This window comes from Notolepis coatsorum (genome assembly GCF_963971535.1).
Source record: "Notolepis coatsorum genome assembly, chromosome: 20".
Taxonomy (NCBI): domain Eukaryota; kingdom Metazoa; phylum Chordata; class Actinopteri; order Aulopiformes; family Paralepididae; genus Notolepis; species Notolepis coatsorum.
This window is the reverse complement of record NC_140184.1, coordinates 35,003,294-35,029,368: the sequence shown is the minus strand read 5'-3', so window position 1 is coordinate 35,029,368 and position 26,075 is coordinate 35,003,294. Positions and strand designations below refer to the sequence as shown.

The 26,075-nt window shown below is 42.9% G+C and overlaps 1 protein-coding gene across 1 annotated transcript in view; it reads right to left on the bottom strand.

Annotated features, from left to right (window-relative positions):
- Window positions 1-26,075, bottom strand: part of gramd2aa (GRAM domain containing 2Aa) — a gene marked incomplete at its 5' end in the record, with an annotated part of 113,584 nt that overhangs the window by 55,436 nt on the left and 32,073 nt on the right. The window contains one exon of the mRNA XM_084337432.1: window positions 18,009-18,119. Coding sequence (XP_084193558.1) covers window positions 18,009-18,119 — 111 coding nt within the window. The remainder of the gene's footprint in view (window positions 1-18,008; window positions 18,120-26,075) is intronic.

The window sequence follows — 26,075 nt, the reverse complement described above, 5'->3', positions numbered from 1 at the left end:
TGTTTAAGTTCAAAACATACTGTTGAACTAATATGAATGAAGCATGCATGCATGCACACACACACACACACAAACAAACAAACACAGAAACAAGAGCGCACACACACACCACACACACAGAGAGAGCCTCAGTTGTTTTCGAAAAGCACCTGCAGTTTATGTGTATCTCTGACCTAGAGGCAGGGAGTGCATTGCTTCAGACCAGAGGAAGACCATGAGAAACTAAACTTTACAAGATAAATACGAGACTATGATTACAAAGTCATATAGTCTATATTGCTCTTTTAGCTTGATTTCCTTACATCTAGTTGCCATTAATCAAGTATGACATTATATAACCTATAAGCTAAAATATATCTTGTGTGTAGCAAACAAGGCAATACTTAATGTAATATCTATAAAGTACAGTATAAACAAAAAATACAAATTGGGTCTAAACTAAAAGGAAAGGGAAAATTAATATATGTCACACGTTCTCTTATTACATTGGAGTCATATCTCTCCCAGTATGTTTTAGGAGAACTGAGGTTACTTGTTTCTGTGTCAGGTCCCTCCTGCCTGTTGGATGTTGCCTAATAATATACTGCACAGTGTCTCTGACTTTACTCCCAGGGGAGAAAAGCATGATTATTAAAAACACAGGGCTGCTCTATGGGGACTAGTTAACATTCTTGTCTCTCCTCTCTGATCTCCTACACAAAACCCAGGACTTAGGCAGGGCTCTAGTCAACTGCACCTCCTCATCCATCACTCTCAACATAGGGGCCCCCCAGGGCTGTGTTCTGAGTCCCCTCCTCTACTCCCTGTACACACATGACTGTGTGGCACAGCGGAACAACAACACAATTTTTTCCTTCCCGATCCGATTCCGATACCTAAGCTTTGGGTATCGGCCGATACCGATACTGATCCGATACCAGTGCATACATAAAAAAATATATAATAATTATTATTATATAAATTATATATATAAAAAAAATGAATTATACAGCTACTGTTTTATATATACTGTTTTTTTAGTAATAACTATAAAGTAATGGTATTTATTCAACAACAGGTGATTGTATAGATTAGTATTAGCATCAGTAATTGAAAACTATCTCAATGAGTTCACCCACGGAAAGGTTGTTGGCACATTAGTTCCACACGGACATTATTCGTTGCTGCACTTGCTCCGTTTAAGTAGCAGAGGCTATGTTGTGATTTTTGCACAATAAATATTCAACATTCTCTTTTGAGACTCCGCCACAGACTCTTATCATTTGGCACTAAAAGCTAAACATTGTCACCGATATGGCTGTCCGCAACATGTCATTAATGGTGGTCGATCAGTGACGACGTTAACGTGAGCTAGGTTAGCTAGCATGAGCTACCGGTAGATGGAAAGACTGTAACGTTACTGGTGAAAATGTGAAATGAATACTCCTTTGCCAACTTGCTGTACTTTGCTTGCAGGTCTGCAGCCATTATTGCTGGATTATGAATAGCCCCAACTTTAGCCAAGGTAACGTTAAAGCTAAAACTTTAACGTTAATTAACGCTAGCTTTCGGTTAGCTGTTCAATCCTAATAACACCACCAAGCGAACCCATCAGAGCTCCCCGTCAACACCGCTCTGTCGGGAGGATGGCATTTAAGAAAGTATCTGCTGTTAAAATGACAAACAGCATTGACACTTTACTTCACGGTCGGTTAAAAAGTACACGTTTGTTTTATAATGCTCACTCAGCAGACCGCAGTGTTGTTGATAAATTACGTCATATGGTATCGGAGCGCAGAATTAGAGGGTACTCGCCGATACCGATACCAGCATTTTAGGCAGTATCGGCGGCATTTCCGATACTGGTATCGGTATCGGAACAACTCTAAACACAATCATCAAATTTGCTGACAACACAGTAGTGGTTGGCCTGATCTCTGCAAACGACGAGCGGGCCTACCTGGAAGAGGTAAAGGTTCTAGCGGGATGGTGTCAAGAGAACAGCCTCTCCCTGAACGTCAGCAAAACAAAATAAATTATTGTGGACTTTAGGAGGTCGGGGTCAGGGACTACAGCCCCCTCAGCATCGACGAGGCACCGGTTGAGAGAGTGAACAGTTTTAAGTACCTTTGAGTCCACATATCCAAGGACTTGACATGGACCACACACATTGATGGTGTTATCAAGAAGGCACGACAACGCCTCTACTTCCTTAGGCGCCTAAGGAAGTTCCAAGCTAGTCAGAAGATCCTCAAGAACTTCTACTCATGCACAATAGAGAGCATCCTGACTGGCAATATCACCTCCTGGTTTGGGAATAGCACTGCACAAGACCGTAGCAGACTACAGAGAGTGGCCCGTTCAGCCGAACACACAATTGGAGGGGGGCTTCCCACTCTCCAAGACATTTACAACAAGCGCTGCATGGGTAAGGCTAAGAGAATAATCAAAGACCCCAGCCACCCAAACAACTGCCTCTTTGAACTGCTGCGGTCAGGCAAGCGATACCGGAGTCTCATGGCAAGCACAGAGACTCAGAAGGAGCTTCTATCCCCAGGCCATCAGGATGCTCAATGAACAATACAAACCCTCAAATACACCCACAGCACACACATCCACATGCACACACTCACTTTAAATAAACAACACACTGTAGCACCCACTTTACCCACTTTAGACACTAACACACTTTATATTTATTGGTAAGGAGATCTGCACATCAATCTCATACCTCAGTGCACCTCACCACCACAAGCTAAGCTATACCTCACCATTTCTACACTGTACTGTATCTGCATTGTATATACTGTACATATACTGTATATATGTATATTGAACATTTTTGTTTTGTTTACACTTGTTTACATACTTGACTTTCTATTTTATACTTATATTATACTTATTTTATACTATCTTTTTATTTTATCTAGCACACTCTCAGGAGCAAAACAGAAAGAAGCATTTCATGCAAAAGTATTCTGTATTTCTGTATGACAACTAATAAAGAAACTTGAAACTTAATCAACACAGCATATCTGCCTGGGCAATATATTGAATATTATTTAACTGTGTTATTGTATATATTTCTTTTTTTATATTGTGAATTGTTATATATAATTTGTTGCTTAAATCCAAAATAAAAAGCAAATGGGACAGATTCCTCATAATATTATTATGGTTATGGTCCAAGATATAAACTGTACCTACAGTATATTCCTGCAATCAGGAATAAGGACTAAGCACAATGAAGGATATCACTTGTTTTCATATGGTTATAACAACATGTATGTAATGTAAATATCTATATAGACTGGAGTTTAAATGTGTTAAAACTCTCAGGCAGACATTTCTCTGTAGCAGGGCCTGTGGGGGAAGAGCCAGAGAGCCAAGGTCACCCACAGAGTCAGGGAGACGTCAACATTCAGAAGAGATAGCCAAGATTGCTAGTAATGATACATATATATATATATGGGTCAGAAGCAGTTGACGGCCGTTGCTAGGGGGACGAGATGGCAAAAACAACGTAAGAGCAAAACATTGCGCGCGCGAGAGAGAGACTTTAAGACTTTAAGCTGTGAGTTCTTCCGGTAGGGAGCCAGAAGAGTGTTGACAGCGAGACAGACCACACGAGCAGCTGAGATCCGGCCCTCTGAACGAGGAGGGGAAAAGACCACGCGGTAGAGAGATAGCTACAGGCTAACAGACAGGCTTCGGCTAACAGGACAGGCCGCAGAACCATCAAAGCGATCGACAGAGATAGAATCTATTAATCTAGTTTCTTATACCACCAAAGACTTTCATTCTGTATGAGATGCTATGTTTATGGAAAATAAACATCCTTTCTGATAAAGAGACGACGACTCCAGTAAAATGTTTGTCCGGATGCATTAACGGGGGAAACAGTGTTCCAGCCAGTGCGAGGGAGGACAGAATTCCACCGAACGATTGCCTCACAACCAACGAAACAACACAGCGCGGAGACTTCACGGAAGGGCAGATGAAGGCTGATAAAGGCCAAAAACACAGTTTTCTAACAACAATATCTCTCTATCTCTCCCTCATCAAAAAACCAACCCTGAACCTCATCGTCATCATAGATAACTATCGCCCCGTCTCTCTTCTCTCTTTCCTCTATAAATCACTTGAACGCACCGTATCCAACCGACTCACTGATTATCTATTACAGAACAACCTCCTAGACCCAAATCCGTCAGGCTTCAAGACTGGTCACTCCACAGAGACGGTCCTCATAGCAGTCACAGAGGCTCTTCACTTAGCAAGAGCAAAAGGCCTCTCCTCTGTTCTGATTCTCCTGGACCTGTCAGCAGCCTTCGACACAGTCAGCCATCAGATCCTCCTCACATCTCTCGCAGGAATGGGAGTTGTAGGCTCTGTGTTTGCATGGCTGTCATCCTACCTTGACAACCGCTCCTATTAAGTATAATGGAGAGGCACCCTGTCGGCCCCCCTACAGATGGGTGTCCCCAAGGGCACTCTCTGAACCTGTTGGGTACCACTATTTGGAGAACAGGCTCACCCACAAAGTTGTCACAATGAGGAACCCATTTTCTCTCAAGAAGGTCATTTTGTACATAACTTTGGGAAACATTTTTAAGGTCTCCAGTAGGATAACCCTACTTAGAAATGGATCAGAATTCTGTTCCTTGACTAAATCACTGTGTGAAAAGGACTGCAAAGGCTCAGGTATGAACCAAGTAGGCAACTTAGATTCTACCTCTTTTCCCGGATCTGCATCAGAGTTGCACGGCCCATGGCACGAGTTACTGCACAGGCTGGAATCACCTCAGACTCAGGGACAGTTTCAGCTGAGGATAATACGGTTGGAGGTGGTTTACCCATGTTACCCACATCGCTCAGGACGAACCCACACTTTCACCTCACCAGACACCAAACCTGACACTAATTTCATTTTATGCAGGGGAACACAAAGCGGAATCAAGCCCATCCCTAGAACAACAACACAGTTAGTGGAAGGAAGAACTGACTTGCATACAAGAGAGTTTAAAGCACGAGTGTCTCGCAAAATTGTCACTGCCATTTTCTTTTTTTCCAACCCTGGAAGTGACACAAACCCTATAACCCTAATCAATGCTGAATAGTCAAGACTTATTGTTCATAGTTTGGGACTGAACCTCAGTCTCAAGATCAACACAAAACTTGCATACTAGGGCCACCAAAGCATTAAATGATAAATGGCTGCATTTAGTAGTAGTAGTAGTTTTATTCAGTCATCATCTCACACAATACAATACAGTATTATATACACCATCATTTAACAATATTTGATTTTACAGTGACTGAAAAGGTACAGACTGAAGCATAATGCTTATATAAACGTAGCACAACCACGAACATCTCCATAACGCCCAACCCTGTGACACCCGGGCCGACCCGGCATTTTTCCCCCTGAAAAAAGTACAAGTTCCTCAGGGTACCAGAACAGCAGATCTGCGTCCCCGGCGGACAACGGGTTAACTGACCTGGACCGGCGTGACCAGAACCAGTCCCGTGCCCTAATCACACAGACATCCCCAACTCTAGGAGGGGGGTAGGTACGCGTGTCGATCCAAAACATTATAGAGGGCGCCACCCAGACGGTCCCGTTCGTACCGCGCTCAGTGGCCCACCCCAAGGGCGTGAGACCCCTCTACCTATGCTTTGATCTATTCCGTTAACATCCCCCAGATATGAACGAGAATTCGTCGAGACAAACCTAGTAAACTGGCGCTCGGAAGAGACAAACTCCATCCCAGTTGCCCCATAAAAACGCAGTTTTAATGATGAGCAACCAAGGCGCACAAGCCTCATGCGTGATTCCTATCAGAAACACCCAGGGCCAGCACTATGTACACGTCGAGACCCAAAACACATCAATGGATAGTCTAACAAGACACCAGATACCGTTCCTCCAAGCCGCCTGGGGAACGACAAGAAGCCGTTTTTTTATTTGAAATGTTTTCAGAAAAAAGAAAAAAATACGGACATGGGTCCCATGCGACGCGGCTGAGGGAAAACACCACCCCGTCAACCACACTTCATAAGAGGGGACGGTGAGCGACGTACCCCTATGACGGGGGGAAACCCATGACTCAACAGACCTGTAAGGCGAGGAGTCAGGGAAACCCTAAACAATACCCCGTCCACCTACTCCAAAAAGGAGAGGACGGGGAACCCCCAGAGAGACTTCCCACGTGAGCTGTATAGATTGAAAAGACATATTGCAGCATTGAGCTATGTAACAATTGGGTTAGGACTCTCCGAGGAGGAGCTCTGAACTCCCAGAGGAGAAACTCCGACACCAGAGGAGGAGGCTCTGACCCAATACACACACTACCAGTAGGGAGCAGCGCAGAAGAACCACGTCTCTACTGCGCTGCATCACCCACCAAGCTCAATAATAATCGAATTGAATTTAATCGAATACACATACAACAGAGCAGAACTCCTTTTCGAAGTTCTACTCACCTTGACAATCTGAGGAGGAGGCTCTGAAACTCTGAGGAGGCTCCCTCACTGGGAGGGAGGGTCCGAACTCACAGAAGGCTCTTCTCCCTGAAGAAGAGCTCTGTGAGGAGGAGGCTCTGAAACTCCCTGAAACAGAACCATGACATGGAACCTGACCAACTCACGGAAGTCTTACCAATAGAAACGCGCCCAGTGACGTACTCTATGGCGGGGGAATTTCCGCGGTGCACACGCCCAATCTTTCAGGGCGTGGGACCAGAAAACTCCCCCCCCCCCTACCCTGTAACGTGCCGAACCAGCAACGTGACAGGAAGCCTGAAGGACAGGGGGTTTTAACCCCTGCCCAAACAGAAAAAGGGGGAGGAATGGTTTACCAGTTCTCCCCTTTATGACCCCTCACCCCTGATACGATGTAATGACAAAGTAGAGCCATGACACCAGTCATAGCATGCTACATGAAGCATTTAACAGCTTCACATAGCTCATGTGCTAACCTGCTATCTGATTTTTACTAAGGAAAAAACAGAACAGAGAGGGCCCCTTTAAGAGCCCCGGTACCAGACTTACACATGTGCTTCTGTGGACCAAAACCTAACCCAGTTGTAGATCTCAACGACACACACAACCCTTCATCACAACAAAAAATGGCAAAAGTACACAGGCCTTGCTAAGCACACATGATAGTGACCAAACAACATTTTCCCTAGGAAAAAAATCGTTTCTCAAGCAGAAGCACAACCCCAGCAGCTTAAGCTGAGGGTTACATCGTATCCCCACAAAGGAGGGGGGGAAGCCCCAGGGAAAAACCGGGGGGGTCACCCCTAGGGATGGGTACCTTTCACATTTGAACCGATACGGTACCGGTACCTGTGAATCGATACCGGTACCCAATGGTACCTTTTTCGGTACTTTAGTCTAAAAAGAAATTATTTACCTACCTCAGTCGTAAAAAAAAATCCTAACTTCAAATAACTACAATTTCGACAGTTTTCAGCTTGCCATTGCTCCAACTGCTTTGTTGTTGAATCAAGTCAAATCCTAGGTAAGCATATATTGTGCGTGTGAACGTTGACATGAAAAGAAAAAAGGTAAAAAAAAAATAAATAAAAAATCTCTGTATCTCACTTGAATCGATACTCGGTAGTACCGACGTGTTTCGGTTCGGTACCTCAAAAGAACCGAATTCGGTACCCATCCCTAGTCACCCCTCCTACCTTACCCTTGATACGACCAGGTTGAACAGGTACCCCTGTTAATATGTGAACATGCTGTTCATTGTCATCACAAGCTGAGAGAAGAATTTATTCCTCAATCACATGTCACTAAGCATAGCTTCATAGGTTAATTAACCCACTTAGTTGTGAGTTCAACCACGTTACTAACGTTACATGAACACACATGTTCTCATCACAACTAAACCAGTTAATTTTTACACACGTAAAAAACAACGCCGATTTCCTAGGTAGAGAGAAGCTATACCAGGCGACAAGACAATTCACACACAACACGCGTCGTATCCTCAATGTATTGCAGCAACACACGTTTTGGAAAACATTGTTATTACAAAACATTTAGAAGGGAAGGAAAGAAGAAGTGTTTAAAGTCCGGTCAGGACTCCTACCTCCACCCTGAGCGCAGGCCGAGAGGACTGCAACACTGGATAACGGGACAGCCGAAGTCGAACCCGGCGTCTCCTGCGTTGGTGACGAGGGTAATGTCCGCTGCGCCACCCAGCCGCCGTTCTCCATGTTGACGAAGTCCTCGCTGGCATGGCACCCGGTGTAGGTTCGACTAACATCCTCTGTCAAAGATGACGTCGAGTGTTTAAGGCTTGTTATACTCACAGTAACGTTCAACAGTGTCGCATTAAGCTAACAGCCGCTCCCGACTGATAGCAACAAGCTAACGTTTCCTAGCCTAGTGAACACAACGAGTTAGCGCCGCAGCTAACAGCTGACTGGCTAACAGTAGGCCACAAACTAGCACGCAAGCTAAGCAGCTATCACCTGAACTGTACACAACGACATAACAAGCCACACTTCAGACAGGCCGCCGCCTGAAACCCTCCTCATCCTAAGAGAGAAGAGAAAAAGAAATGTCAACACAGTTTTCAACTGTGATTTACCAGACATACAGCGGAGTTGGCACAATTCCCATACGGGCTGCAGCCGACTTGAGCATGGAACTACCGATAAAGAAGATCCAGACCCACATTTCCTCGTGTTTAGGGTGTACTCTCACATTCATGTGAAAGATGGGGCCTTCACGGGACAGAGAAGCATCCGCTCGTCCAGAGAACCCCGGGTTCAAACCAGATCTCGGTCGCGGCCCACTAGTTTGACCGTTATGGGCATCAGACCAGGACCCTCTGTCCGCTGCCTAAGAGGCCGAGCAGAGGACCCCAATCTGGGGCCGGCCTTCGTAACAGACAACTGGCGCCCGCATAGCAACAACTGGCGCCCGCATAGCAAAATATTGCGATTTACCCGGTGGTACAATGAACGGTGGGGCTGGGCTGGGGCGCGCGGTGCTCCCCACGGACGCGCGCTCATCCTCGCGCGCGTCCGTGGGGAGCACCGTGCGCCCCAGCCCAGCCCCACCGTTCATTGTACCACCGGGTAAATCGCAATTTTTTATTGGATTGTCATGACAAACTAATTCTCTAATCCAACATGTAAAGAAACAACATACTCCAGTTAACGGTATATTTTTTGAATGATTCGTTACGGCGTAATCAATACTTAATTGCGTTCGGGACCTCCATATTTTGGGGGTATTCATCAGAAAACTCGGATCCGGGATTCGGCTACCATCAGTGGGGCAAGAACTGCGGATTTTCAGCCTCGCTCTCTGGAGCTTAAACGGAGTTTCGATTCCTGGCTAGAGGAGCGCGTCGCGGCTCATGCGCATGCGCGCGCTCTGCCAATCAGAGCACAAAACGCCAATGCGGAAGCACTCTTGGGCTTCCTTTAATATAGACGCTGCCCAACACTGTGTTTGGATTTTGTTTTAACCTGTTATGCCCTAGCCCTATTTTCTAAAAAAAAGCCACCTAAAAATACATACCTAAGTAAATGGAAGATTGTTTTAAGGGGTTAAGTTAGAAAAAACTGTGTGAATGGAAATTTCTTTTAAGAACAGACAAACATTTTTAAAAGCGTGGAAAATGGAAGCAGAGAAAGAATTATTAAAGGGGACATGCATTGCTATTCCTTGCACTATTTGGGCAACTTTACACAATTCCTGTGAGTCTATTGAACACATCTGTAAGGTTTAAAAAATAAAAATAAAATCATTGTTTTATATTTATAATCAAGTACTCAAAAGCCACATTTTTCTCCCTTTGGATTTCAGGCTGTGTTGGCCTAGAGGGGGCTTTTGAAATGTATAATAATAGAACTAAATGCTGATAATAAATCATATTGAGCCTATAGATTTACTTTGTCCTAAATAAAATAATGCACGTCATATACGGCGCTCGGAGTCGCGATACACGCTGCATGTGGTTATTTTAATAACGGCGCATTGCAAATGTGAATCCCGCGGGGATATTTTTAATGAATGAAACCTATCGGCCGTTTGGCTCTGATTAGTTTCATATATTCTCCGCTGTAGATTTGCTTAACGGAGCGCCCGGATTGTGTTTCATTCAAGCATAAAATTGAAGTGTCTATGCGTGGATTGTGGTTTTTGTGTGATATTGTAACTGGGATTAAAATGTCTGATGAGATGCGCTGTTTGACGGATTCGAGAAATTGAATGAGCCGTTGACGTCACATTAATGCATTTGAGAATAAAGAGATAAAACTTCATTCAAAAGAAAAGATATTCTAAACACGGGTCTCTCGTCCATTAATGGATAAACAATGAATATATCCCGTCTGGCACAGTGGCGCAGCGGTAGTGCTCAATCCTGGCAACTGGGCGACCGGTGTTCGAAACCCCGCGTTTCCAATATAATTTTTTGGAATATAATATTAATGATTATACGCAAAAGTAGCCTAGTTTTAAGTTAAAATATTATAAATCTACATGCATTGAGGATGTCATTCTTTATATAGCTCTCAACGTGCACCAAATTGAATTATTCCTACATTGCAAAAAGAAGGAAAAGACTAGGAGAAGTGGGATTCGAACCCGGGACGTCTGCGTGAAAGTCAAAACCACAAACCGTGACACCACAGTGCAGATAAGTAAAAGATCCACCATACATCAATCAATGGGTAAGAGAGCCGTATCCTTATTCTGTATAACAGTTTAACTAATTATTTTCGCTAGCAAGATCTCATTTGATTATTCAATCCATAAACCTACAGCCAGCAGGCAAGTTTAAAGAAATATAATCTGATTGATTGGGGTAATGAGGGACTTAAAATTAGCCTATAGATAACGCATTTAACTTGTCGGCGAGGCTATTGAGCCGTACTGCAATCTGTTAATAAAGTTTTAAATCAATTAATCAATCAATGCCGTTAGAAAATCAGGATCTCTGCTATCGATACGTGCTGGCTTTTCAACTGAAGCGGCCGCGCGCACTTATCCTGGGTCTCAAGTCTGGTTCGAGTTAACGAGACTGAATCCACCTTCGAGGAACAGGAAAATCCCGGCTTCAAACATCGGGTTAATTGAATCTGGATAATGGGACTCTTGATCGACTTAGTTGAACCAGGTACGGGGAATAGGGCCCAGGATACAATGTTAGAAAGGGTGCTCGATACCGCCGCCTAGCGTGATGCGGCCGGTATTACACCTAGGCATTCTCAATGCGATTCCCAATGTTAACCCCCGAGTCAGTGGGCCTGTAATGAATAGAAATATCGAATAAAAGAAATAACGATCAAATAACAAGTATACTCGTTGTTGGTGTTCAACGATTGGCGGCCAATAACGAGTATAATCGTTGTTGGCGGGGAATGAGTTAATGATTGATGTTTTTTTGTAGTGATAACATTTTCTAGTTCTTTTTGATCAAGTTTATTGATCAAGAGGTTGGAATGTGGTCGAAAATATTATCATGTTCATAAGCTCTGTTTAAATACATATTCTCTGTACAGCCTTGACTAGTTAATATAGTTAGACACGAGGCTGACAGTCTTAACAGTGTTCTTAAAACAACGGCCAAGGCCCTGAACAGCTTGACTTAGATATGTCATGACAATCACATCTTTTTCTTCTTCATATCAGTCTTGTCATTCCCAGCTGGTACTAAGTCTGACCAGAGCTCTTTCTCACTTTCTGGTCAGACGCTTGTGGTTAGACTCGTCTCTGATTGTAAACTGAGGATAATTTGTCTGTGGCCACAGAAATAAACGTTAAATAAATGTTCTATTTTTTATACAATTTGACTCATCTGAATTTCTACAGTTCACTGTCTTGACTCATTTAAAATATTCCACAATACTAACAACACACACCACAACATGGTTCACTGCCAAATCCCAGCCGAGAACAGATTACAATGCCCCCGCCTCAAATCCGTTTTATATAACACACACACACACACACACACACACACACACACACACACACACACACACACACACACACACACACACACACACACACACACACACACACACACACACACACACACACACACACACACACACACACACACACACACACACACACACACACACACACACACACACACACACACACACACACACACACACACACACACACACACACACACACACACACACACACACAGTATGATGGATTATAATATTTTCCAGATGGTATAGCTTCAGCAAATACAGCAATTACACTATCACAGCATATTAGAGAAAATAAAATGCTATTAATTTTGGAAATGAAAATATGTATATTACACTTTGCACCGTCTATCGAGTATATCATAGGGAGTGTGTGTGTGTGTGCGTAATCGTATGCGTTTGTGTTATGCTTTTGCACCTGTGTGTGTATCTCAAAAAGTCATGGCTGGAATCTGGATTGGCATGAAATTTGCTGTGCATATTCATGACATCATCCCTTGCCTTCTATTATTACTGTTATGATGAAATAAATAAATAAATAAAACATTCCTAACTCTGAGGAAGAGCCTTATTGGATTTTGTGACCTTGTGACCTTTCCTCTTGCGCCACCATCAGGCCAAAATATGCTGTGCATATTCATGACCCCATGAGGAAGACACTTTTTGATGTTTGTGACACCATGACTTTTCCTCTAGCACCACCATCAGGTAAAATGTAAAATTTTCAAATGATCTCCTGACCCGTTTGTTGTACAGTAGGGCTGTCGCGGTATGAAATGTTTTCACCACGGTTTAGTGTGTGACATACTAGCGTCATGCCCAAGGGGTGTACTTGTACATCAAGCTGCCTCACGCTACGGAAACAGGAGATAGGCTCCTGCCCCATGTGCCGTTACGGCTCGAGAACCATTGGTTCTCAAAGGCAAACTTAGTGTGTGGCGGGATGCAGTGGTACCGCACTTTTCTTTTTCTTTTTTGATTATTATATATATTTTTTTATATATTGTGGCAGATATCATCCCCCGTCCCATGGCTACGTGGAGGAAGGGAGATACTACTGCCAGGGCCAGAGGAGAGTTCATTAAGGAGTTGATTAGGACTGATGGAATATACCTGTGCACCACGTGATCACCCACATCCCACACACACACCAGACACACATAGCATAAAACCCTAGGAGAGACAGAGTGGAGTTGAGTGGAGGTGAGGAAGGAGCAGAGAGCAGAGAGAGAGTGTGATACGGAGTTTGTGAGGCGAGAGGTAGTTGAAAGGAGAGGTGAAAGCGAGAAGGTGTTCGTGGTACTGGACCCTGGACTGGCTGAGATACCCCCTTGTGAAACTGACCCTGGACTGGAAGACAAACCCTGAGTATTTAACATTCCCTTTTTGTACGAGAGCCTGATACGTGTTTTGACCCTGGACTGTTATTCGACTACTCTATTGCCGATCGGATTTGTGCTGTTAATCAATAAATATCTTTTATTTATTGAAATTGTGCTTGTGTGGACATTAAAATTGTTTGTTTTGGTCCGTGTCGAGCCTGAACACCACCGGGTCACAATATATATATTTTCTTTTATTAAGACATGCAAGTTTACCCACGATCGTGATAAGAAACAAATTCTAACGTCGTAGGAGTCCCGAAACTATTTCAAACATGTTTGATAATCTATCCATTTGTCCCTCAACATTCTGAAATGTGATAAAAGCTTACACAAAAAAAAACATTCATAACAAACTGTAGCCTAACCTACAATCGTTGTCATAAATGGGGAAATACTTACCTACTAAGTACCAAGTGTCTTCCAAATAAATAAATCATGTTAGTTAATAATGTTAACCAGCCTACGGGTGCGCGCCCTCGCAAATTCACTCTGGCTCACTAAAACACTAGACGACCGGTGAAATAGACATACTGATTTATATTTCGGGGGGAGAGGAGCGAAACGCTTGCTCAAATGACTCTGCTTCATTGCATTATTTGCTGCTGTAATGGTCTTTCATGTTTTTCAAAAACAAAGTACTTTTTACTTCTGGTGCGATCCGGGGAACGTGAAGGAACTATCGAACCACTGCTCGGCCAACCTGGATTATATATCCATCAAGTGTCGACCATTCATCCCGAGAGAATTAACGTTGGTCATCTTGATTGGAGTCTATTATTCCTCCTCAAGCCAACACTGGGGCAGCACTTTCAGAGCTTCACGACAAGACGAGGTAACTTAAACAAAATCAAGACAGCTAACATAGACGCTGCCATTGTGGTTGCGGGGGACTTTAACAGGGTGAATCTTAAATCAGCAAGCGACTTGTCATACCAGAGGCGAGAATATATTAGACCATTGCTACTCGCAATTTAAGGACAGGTATAAATCACAGGCTCTTAGTCCATTCGGTAAATCTGACACGACGCCTTCTTTCTTATGCCAAAGTATAAACAAAGTCTCAAGCGCGCTCCCGTGGAAACGCGAGAAGTGACGCGTTGGTCTGTGGATTCAGAGAACTTATTAAAAAATATATATATATTTAAAGGGGAACTATTTTACTATTTCTTTCACTATTTGGGCACTTTTACACAATTCCTGTGAGTCTATGGAACACCTCTGTAAGGTTTTTTTCAAAAAAAATTCATTGTTTTGTATTTCTAATCAAGTACTCAAAAACAGCATTTTTCTACCTCAAGATCTTAAGCCGTTTTGAGGCTGGGCTCCAACCACTGTGTGGCCTGGTGGCAACTGCCACATCAACTGCCACATTATTATGCAGCTGAGAAACCTCTGACATCACATATATGCACATTTTCAGATTACTCAGTTCAGTGAGGGTGAATATTGTGAGAGGAGAATTGGAAGAATGCGCCAATATGAGAATTAGAGACATAGATCCTATTAATATAAGTCCACATAGCTAGGAAACAATGCTAAAACACTGAAAAAGCCAATTTTTAAGATAGTTCCCCTTTAAACAAACACAAGCCCTATTGTACAGTCACAAAATACTCAATGTAGTGATGCACCGATGTGAAAATTGTGGCCGATACCGATAACCGATATTAATATTGCTGTTCTGGCCGATACCGATATTTACCGATGTCGATATCTCTGTATAGAAAACACTTTTTATGATAATCAAATAAAGAGCTATTTTCCAAAACGCATTTTTTTTTTTTTTTTTTTTTTTCAGAAATGACTGATATTTTTAAACAATTTAAGACCAAAACATGTTAGATAAAAATAAATAGTAAAAAATAAATATATATATATATATTTTTTTTTTAATTAAAATCTGCCCTATTTTGATATCGGACCGATACCGATGTGTAAAAAAATTACCATACCGGCCGATGTTATATCGGCGGCCGATATATCGTGCACCACTAACTCAATGACACTAAATGAAAACACCTACTTATTTTGGTAACACCATCAGACCAAACCAAGAATAAAAGTCTCAAAAAGTAACGCTCGAATTGCCAAAAGATTTGTTGTGCACATTCATGACCCCAAGAGGAAGAAGTATATCAATGTTGGTGACACCATGAACTTTCCTCTAGCCACCATCAGGCTAAATGTAAAATCTTCAAATGAGCACATCTTCTGACACATTACTCAAACAAGATTTGCTGTCAATAATCACGATCCCTAGAAGGTGGAACCTGTTGATTTGACCCCGTGGCCTCAAGCACCACCTTCATAGCCGTGGTCTGACTCTTGTTTCTGTCATCTACTGAGTTTGTAAAAGTAACAGAAACGTGGGGAGGACTGTACTCTACTGAGTGAATTATTCTAGTTAGTTAGTTAGTGTGTGTGTGTTAGGGTTGAGCCCAAACGTTCGGACCTTCATTCGTTACGTTGGCATTCAAATCATAATTAATGGGTTCGAACCTCTGTTTCTTTTTATTTATTTATTTTTTGTCTTTATTTATTTATTTATTTATTTTACACAAAAAATATATATCAGAATGTGATATATATCAGAATATTACAGTACTATGTTGTGTTTACAATCATTCGAAAGTCACTCACGAACACAGACACAACAACACAGTCTAGTCGAGATGAGGAGGGGTCACCGTCATACATTATCAGGAAATTAATCAATCATGCAATACAACGTTTCCGAATGGACGTTTGGATTAAACCAAGTGTATGCAGTGATGCTGAACTTTCCTAGCGGAACACAAGTTACTTAACGTTACACAGGTATGTTATGCACGTTAATTAAGTCAGACTCACACGGTTAGCTTGCTAACGTTAAGATAGCAGGAGCCGTCGGCCAACAAAGATGTTGTTTCAACAAATGGATTCACAAAATGGATTACCATCCAAACGTTATTGAAGCCTCCCCTAACCAGTAAGAGTACTACTATTATTTTTTTTTTTTTTTTACTTTCTTTTTTAGCGTTTATCGCTTTTCTGGTCAAGCATGACCGACAGAAACAGGTTGAAACGGGATGTAGAGCAAGGGAAGACATTCTGATAAATGACGGCGGGTCCGGGAATCGAACTCGTGTCCACCAGATCCGTGACGAGCACGGTTTTCCCCGACGCAGAAATAGCGCCGAGATATGCGGTGAGCTACTGGAGCTCCCCCAGAGTACTACTACTCTTAACACTTTGATTGCCTAAGGCTAAATTCATGATATACCATAGGTTGCCAGCTCTATTTGTCTATGGAGAAGTACCCCTTCTTTGCAGGGCTATAACTTTTTAAATTCTATTGCTACATTGCCATTATTAGGGCCCATTCAATGTCTTATATGTATTGTTCAGGGTGAAGCAACATAAACTTTTTCATTCACATATTCATACTAAAGTATGGTCTAATGTATAAGTATGTTTTCATCTCTTTCTGCAGCTTTCTCCAGAACGTGATATATAGCCCCAAATGCATTATATTGATGATGAAATACAGTTTGATGGCAATCGGCGCGATATAAAAAATTCCAACTAGACATGGTTCTAGAAGTTACTACACGTCATCTGATGTCGACCGGATGGGTGAGGGGGCGTTTATAATTCCGTGGGCAACATTATACCATTCATCTAGTGTGGGTCATATGTTCATCAGATCAGTTAGTATAGGAGACATTGAAAAATAACGCTGAATCTTACCGTATCTTCCTCGCGCCGTTGGGCGATGAGCGTGGAACAGACATTTTCTTATTATGGGATGTAGAAATATTGGGTCCATTTCCAGCTTGTATAATAGTATATACGTCCAAATCATGTTTATCGAGTTATTGGCAACGGATTGCTATGTATTGTGACGAGCTAGAGTGCCGCAACCCATACCGAGTGCCCGGAAGTAATATGGGTGAATAGCACATCGTCCAAGTAACTTCCTCTTTGGCGATTGCGCCGATCGGCCACCAGATGGCGCTCTTGAACCGCTAGAGGGTTCAGTGGGACTTTTTGGTGGGTCTCAGGCCAGCGGATGGGAAATATGAATCCGATCACAGATTTTTGAAATATTGATATCAAAGACGAGTTACGGCGTCCTCGGCAACTTGAGCATGGCGGGGAAGGACGACTAAACACGTTTTCGGCACTTAAAGTGTTAATAACTGCAGAAATATGCGCTACGTTATATGTGCTACGTTATATGTGCTACGTTATATGCGTACATGTGTGCTATGTGCCTAAAGTCAAGACTCGACAGTACTAGACCAGAAAAATTATTTAGGAGCAAATCTTTTGCATGATTAAAAACGATGGTTTGAACGTCCGTTCAAAAAACCCTGGCGAAGTTCGAATCCCAAAAACAGGCTTCGGGGACAGATCTAGTGTGTGTGTGTGTGTGTGGGTGTGTACCTGAATGAGTGGTTCACTTTCACATGATCATAATAGAACTCAAATAAAAGCTGAAAATAAGTAAATAAATCTCCTCAGGCTCTACCCCATGACCATGCACACAATACAGATGGTGTATGTGTGTATGTGGTTGTTTGTGCTTGAGAGAGAAAGATGGAGAGATAATTTAGTAGCAAAATAAAGAGGGTGTGTAGTATGTAGGTGTGTGTGTGCGTGTAAGTGTGTGACCTGCCTGAAGTGTGGGGGCCCATGTGTGTCATCGTCCTTGGAGGCCTCCAGGTCGTGCGCTGTGAGCAGGCCTGTCTCCTCGTTCTGCTCCTGCTGCTCACCCATGCTCCTGGGCCTGAAGCACAAACACAGAGCTGTGGTTCAACAGCATGATCCTCTACTGAAACACACTGTGGTTCAACAGCATGGTCCTCTACTGAAACACAGAGCTGTGGTTCAACAGCATGGTCCTCTACTGAAACACACAGCTGTGGTTCAACAGCATGGTCCTCTACTGAAACACAGGGCTGTGGTTCAACAGCATGATCCTCTACTGAAACACAGAGCTGTGGTTCAACAGCATGGTCCTCTACTGAAACACAGAGCTGTGGTTCAACAGCATGGTCCTCTACTGAAACACAGCGCTGTGGTTCAACAGCATGATCCTCTACTGAAACACAGAGCTGTGGTTCAACAGCATGATCCTCTACTGAAACACACAGCTGTGGTTCAACAGCATGATCCTCTACTGAAACAGAGCTGTGGTTCAACAGCATGGTCCTCTACTGAAACAGAGCTGTGGTTCAACAGCATGGTCCTCTACTGAAACACAAACACAGCTGTGGTTCAACAGCATGATCCTCTACTGAAACACAGAGCTGTGGTTCAACAGCATGATCGTCTACTGAAACACAAACACAGCTGTGGTTCAACAGCATGGTCCTCTACTGAAACACACAGCTGTGGTTCAACAGCATGATCCTCTACTGAAACACACAGCTGTGGTTCAACAGCATGATCCTCTACTGAAACACACAGCTGTGGTTCAACAGCATGATCCTCTACTGAAACACACAGCTGTGGTTCAACAGCATGATCCTCTACTGAAACACAAACACACTGTGGTTCAACAGCATGATCCTCTACTGAAACACAAACACACTGTGGTTCAACAGCATGGTCCTCTACTGAAACACACAGCTGTGGTTCAACAGCATGATCCTCTACTGAAACACACAGCTGTGGTTCAACAGCATGGTCCTCTACTGAAACACAGAGCTGTGGTTCAACAGCATGATCCTCTACTGAAACACACAGCTGATTGATTGATTGATTGATTGATTGATTGATTGATTGAAAACTTTATTAACAGACACACAATTGTTAAGGGGATGCAGACCAGAGAAAGACTTGCGTCTTGTTTACATCAGGGTCCTGTGGTTCAACAGCATGATCGTCTACTGAAACACAAACACAGCTGTGGTTCAACAGCATGATCCTCTACTGAAACACACAGCTGTGGTTCAACAGCATGGTCCTCTACTGAAACACACAGCTGTGGTTCAACAGCATGGTCCTCTACTGAAACACACAGCTGTGGTTCAACAGCATGATCCTCTACTGAAACACACAGCTGTGGTTCAACAGCATGATCCTCTACTGAAACACAGAGCTGTGGTTCAACAGCATGGTCCTCTACTGAAACACAGAGCTGTGGTTCAACAGCATGGTCCTCTACTGAAACACACAGCTGTGGTTCAACAGCATGGTCCTCTACTGAAACACAGAGCTGTGGTTCAACAGCATGATCCTCTACTGAAACACACAGCTGTGGTTCAACAGCATGGTCCTCTACTGAAACACAGAGCTGTGGTTCAACAGCATGGTCCTCTACTGAAACACACAGCTGTGGTTCAACAGCATGATCGTCTACTGAAACACAAACACAGCTGTGGTTCAACAGCATGATCCTCTACTGAAACACAAACACAGCTGTGGTTCAACAGCATGATCCTCTACTGAAACACAAACACAGCTGTGGTTCAACAGCATGATCCTCTACTGAAACACACAGCTGTGGTTCAACAGTGGCCCAGTATACAGATGTAGCACTGTCTATCTGTATGTCATATATGTTATGATGCATTGAAAATGGGGGACCCTGATGTAAACAAGACAAAAGTCTTTCTCTGGTCTGCATCCCCTTAACAATTGTGTGTATTGAGCCTTACTGTATTGTACCCATTCTGCAATCTGGTAATACAATCTTCAATCAATCAATCAATCAATCAATCAATCAATCAAATAACAAGCGGTAACTTCACTGTTAGATGGCATGCTTTGAAGCACCGCACCTCCGAGCTGCTTCTAGACACAGACGCAACTTATTTTCTTTCTTTTTTTACCTACTTTTTCTGCAGATGGTTTTGTGAATAAATCTCCATTATGCTTCAATTACTGTGTGTTTATTGTATAGCAATAAGGTTGGATGAATTCGGCAATTGTATAAAAGACATTACACCACTTGTAGTCATGTGTTATAAGAATTAGATCATGCCTAGGGGGGGTCTAACGACGGCTGCGCCTCGGGCCTAACAACCACCCCTAGGCATGATCTAATTCTTATAACACACTCCTGGGCGTGATGTAATGCTTAATTAATGGCTTGTATTTAAACATTTAATGCGAGAAGTTGCAGGCATTCACTCGCATGCATTCAGCACACACACATGCAAATTTATTTAATTAAATCGCAAATGGTAGCCTTTTTTGCGGTTATATAATTGCACAGGCTGACATCGCAATTGTGATTAGATTAATCGTGCAGCACTATTTGGTACGTGCCAAATCACCAGTGGTGCATGCTGGTAAAACTTTATCAAACCTCTTCCACTCATGAATTCCAATTAGAATGATCAGAATAGATTGAGTTCCCTGAAACGAGTCAGGTTGCTCACTCTTGTTCCTTCCCTTGACAAAACCCACTCACCACACAGTCAAGTAATATGCTCTGGAAGGGAGTGAAGCAGTGATGTCTGGCTGCTATGCCAGTGAGACAAAATACAAGTCTTAACTTGTCCCAATCTGTCACCAGTCCCTGCCCATGGACCCGCCCTCCTGCTTATGTTTATCTGTTTACAGTAGCTTTAGTTGGTCCATGTGTTGTGTTTCTCTTGTCTAGGTTCAGTTATTTGTATTGTGTTTCTGCCTAGGTCCTCTAGTTGTTGTGTGTGTCACTGTCTAGGTATGGTCGTTTTATGTTCAGTATGTCTAGTCCTTCTAGTTCTACTGTATGTTAGTCTGAGTTGTCCCCAGCTGCGTCTTGTCTGTAATCATCCCAGGTGTTTCCCAATTGTCGTTATCCCCATGTGTATTATGTTTGCTTCCCCTGTTCAGTTTGTCGGATCATTGTTTGTATGAGTCAGTGTTAGCCAATGATAAGATAAGATGTTCCTTAGCAACATGTATTTGATCTGTTATAGCCATTATTATTATTTTATTCATACAACACTGTTTAATAATAATAATAATAATAATAATATTAATAATAAACTTTATTTGCACAACAGCTTTCATAAAATAATTGCAGCCCAAAGTGCTTGACAACAGTAAACATTAACTGAATAAAGGTAGTACAGAAAATAAGAAAAGGGTAAAAACAAAGCAGGCAATAAAACAAATCTAATTTACAATACAATAATCAGTGTGGATGTAATGTCTAAGTGGCAGAATATATTAAAAGGCTATGGTGAAGAGATATATTTTTAGCTTACTTTTGAACATATTTAGTGAGCTAGTCTCCTTTAAAAAAAAATTATTTATTATCTTTTTCCGCTTTTCTCCCCTCCCAATGTTAGTCGTTATGCCAATTCCCAATCCCCTTCCTGGTCGTTGCGCACTCTACCCCCTACCATCGGTCTGGGAGGGCGGAGACTATCACATGCTTCCTCCGACACATGTGTACCCAGCCCACCACTTCTTTTCTTTTTTTAAACTTACGTTTTTTTTTTATATATATTTTTTTAAACTTAAGTTCACCACTTCTTTTCACCTGGCAGCGTGGACTCTCACTGAGAGGGTGTAACGTGTGGAAGGTCACACTACCTCCCTCCAGATCCTTCCCTCGCTGTGGAGGCGCCTCGACCGAACTGTAGGAGTCGCTGTTTACAACGACCCGGACCCACCCACCGGCTTCCCTGCCGCTGACTCTGCCAATTGAGCCAGTATGACGGCCGGCCAAGCCGGAGGCAACGCTGACAGCCGGATTCGATACCAGTGTCTCTCGCGTTGGTGACGAGCGCTTAGTCCGCTGCGCCACCCACCCGCCGGAGCTAGTCTCCTTTATAGTCCCTAGTCTCCTCTCCTCTCTTGGTTCTAGTTAATAGCCTCGCTGCGAGTGAATGAGCAGGAGTCTCTCTGTGTTTTTCCCCCCCAGGAGGCCAATAAAGAGTACAGTAGTCAAGTCGGCTTAAAATATAGGCATGGATCACTTTTTCAGCGTCCTTTTGATTTATAAATGGTCGTAGCTATGTTTCTAAGCTGAAAGAATGATGTTTTTGTCATTTTCTTGATGGGACTTAAAGCTTGGATCTGAGTCCATGATAACACCAAGACCTGTAACTTCAGGTTTATTCCAAGGAGTAAGTTGCCCCATAAAGTCAGCCCCCCCTCAATAGTGAGTGCTGATGCCTCTCTCGCGGATGAACTCAACTCCTTTTACGCACGGTTTGGACTTTGGAGCAAGCAGTGGCGACGTTAGCTCACTGACGCACCGGCTGCAGCGGGGAGGTTCATCTGCGGGGGGGGGGCACACTCTCTCATTGACGGAACACAGCGTGAGATTAATGTTCATGGGCGTGAATACTCGAAAAGCAGCTGGCCCAGATGGGATAACAGGACGAATACTTAAGTCCTGTGCAAATCAGCTGGCCCCAGTATTTACATCCATATTCAATCTATCCCTGGCTGAGTCCATGGTCCCTGCCTGCTTCAAAATGTCTACTATAGGCAAGGCGCTCGCCACTAACGCAGGAGATGCTGGGTTCGAGCCCAGCTCTCTGCGTTGCTTCCGGCTTGGCTGGTCGTTCATACTAATACAATTGGCAGTATTAGGGGGTGGGAAAGCCGGTGGGTGGGGATTGGACGTTGTGGACAGCGACTCCTACAGGTCGGTTGGTGCGCCTGTACAGCAGAATCAGGAAGTATCGGGGGCAGCGTGAGCCTCCCACACGTTACTCCTCACCACTGAGAGATCGTGAAAAGATGAAAAGATGCAACGGCTGCCTCCTCGTGTACCGGAGGGGACACGTGATGCAAGGCTTCGCCCACATTGCAGCCGACCAGTGAGAGGCATGGTCTAGCAACGTTCGAGACAGAGGAGGGAAGAATAGGATAATATGAAATTGGGATGGGAGAAAAATTGAAAAATGGGGAGAAAAAGTTGATACAAAAAAAAGATTCTACTATAATCCCTGTGCCAAAAAACTCCTCTCCAACAGGCCTAAACACATTGAGTACCACGCCCCTTCTGGGAAGTGACCCCTTCCTTACCGTCCATTAACCCCATGTAAATGTAGATGTACCGTAATTCCTCTAATAGTAACCCCGGCTTGTATTTGTTTCAACTGTAGCGGATACCAGGCTTGTATTAGGAGGAGGCATGTATAAGAGAGAGGCCTATATTTCTAATTTTCAAACAGATCATAATGAATAAATCAACATTTTGTGTCTGTTTGAACCCAGTAAAATGTACTGGGTTCATTTATTGAAACCAAGTACTGTATGAAATACGGTAGTAAACAGTGCAATTACAGGTGGTCAAAAAAAGTTAAATAAAGTAAAATAGTGCAATCACAATACTGGTATAATAATAATAATAATAATAACTTCATTTTATACAATTCTGAGGTAGGCTTACTCTCTTGGTAAACATTAACACCATACCATTATATGGTATTTACTGCACAGCCAGGCCAGCATATAACAACAATAACAAAATATATTGCCTATGGTAAATCCGTTGAGGGAAATACCGTAATTCCTCTAATATACATGAAACCCGGCTTGTATTAGGAGGCCGGCTTATAATTGCTTAGCTCAACAGCGCACCCGGTCATTAATAGAGACCCGGTTTTTAATTGAATACCGGTTACTATTAGAGGAATTACGGTAGTTTGTAGAGCTATACCTATATTATATAGTATAGCTATGGGTCTAATAACGCCGTCGAGTCTCAGTGAGTTGCTTCTGGTAACGTGCAAAAAACAGATTCTTTTTTCATCCGTACATTTCCGTTTTATACCGTTTTGAATATGAATATAGTTTGGTTGCTTCTGAGTAATTCCAGGGAAAAGACACGAAAACAGCGTTTTTGTGTAATTCAATAAACACGTTGTAATTTTTCGCCTGATTATCGGATCTTCCTGAAATCAATGCTAGATCATTATTATTATCCTTCCTCGTGCACGCATGCAATGTGGTTTAGACCGGCGCGCCCCCTACCCCCCCTCCTGCAACCCAACGGCAAACAGCCATACACATAAAACACAGATAGCTCAATCGCGGTAGAAATAAATATCAGATCAACGCAAGCTTTCATATATAGAGTTCTTACCTTGTCTCTGATGTAATGCAAAAAAAAGTATCCAATTATCTCATCGCCATTCCAGTTATCCACAGCGATCCTGTCTCCGACGTTGTTGGGCATTGCACTTCAACGGGCGGGCGGGGTCAGTAGTCCAAACCATCCCTACAAGCGTGTGTTTTGCCGGAGTGTTTAGGACCCGCCCCCACGCCGCAGCTCGGTAGAGAAAATAAACTAACCCGTTTCTAACAGGGTGCAATAATGGCCGAATGCGTTAGAGCAGGGTTCGAAATTAACGGGGGCTTGGGACAAAATGCCCTCGAAAATTTACAAAATGCCCTCGAAAATCAGTTAAGGGGGGCAAGAAAAGCCCCAGACAGTTTACTAATTATATATATAATTATATATATGCTCTACAGTGCGAGCATTTCCCTCGTATTTGCCCCTAATAATATGTGTGTGTGCGAACCGGAAAAATCATTTACTTGCAGTGTGCGAGACGAGTGAAGATTACAAAACAGCTCCACTGTTAATAGTTCAGAAACTGGACTGAAATTCAGTTTTTGGGTGGAATGCAAGGTTTGTTGCAAGGAGGGAGGGAGGCGGGGCCCGCTGCGTGTTACAGGGTGCTTGAGCGGTGCGAACGCAGACAGACAGAGAGATCTGCTCTCATCAAGCATGCATAAAGTTACACTGCTATCTTAACGTTAGCAAGCTAAGCATCTGCATAGCGCGACCTGTGTAACGTTAAGTAACTTGTGTTCGGCGGGGAAAGACCGTTCCATTTGTAACACAACTTCAAAGAATAACATCCAAATCCGATCCCGATGTGCATTTCCTTCATTCCACAGCGCTGAGCGTGCAACGTATCAGTATTTCATTGATAGATCTGGCCAGAGCCTATACTCACAAACGTTCCAGTGCTGTCGTTCGGGATGATTTTAATCCAAACGTCCATTCAAAACTTGTATTATGAAATAATTCTGGGATGTCCGACTATTTCCCTATGCATTGGTGCGACGTGCGAGTTCAGCTGACAGTCCATAGAGTCCATGACAAGTTCATGAGATGCTCTGTTCTTTTGTTGTGTTTGAGGTGGATGTTGTTGCGTGTGTGGGGTTTTTCATGTATCAATTTGAAACAAGCCTCTTGACTGTTGGAATTAGGGATGTTAAAAATAAAATAGCTAATAATATTATTCAATATTAGACATACATTGATCCAGAGGCAACCAGCTATTCGTCTGCTATTTGTAGATATATCAAGACAACAACACAACTTGCCCTCAGGGACAATCATATTTAATCTATTTAGATAGAGTATGTATGTATTATTTACAGATAATTGAAGGTACCTCAAAACATGAAACCAAGCCATGTCACACATCGTGTGTGTGTGTGTGTGTGTGTGTTACTTGAACATTTGTCACTGTGCTCCTAAATTTCTTTGTGTTCTCCTAAATTTGTATTTAGATTTTATTTATTAACATTTTATTTAGGAGCACATGTGCTCCTTGGGAAAAAGGTTAGCGTAGAGCCCTATATATGGAGACATTAACATTACGTTATCAAACATAGGGACGAAGACTGTAAAAAAAAGTGTCAACAATGTTTTATAATCTTTGTTAATTTTCATTATAAAAATGTTGTGCCCCCGAAATACAAAAAAAGCCCCCGAAAATCAATTAAGGGGGGCAAAAAAAGCCCTTGATTTTTTTATTTTTATTTC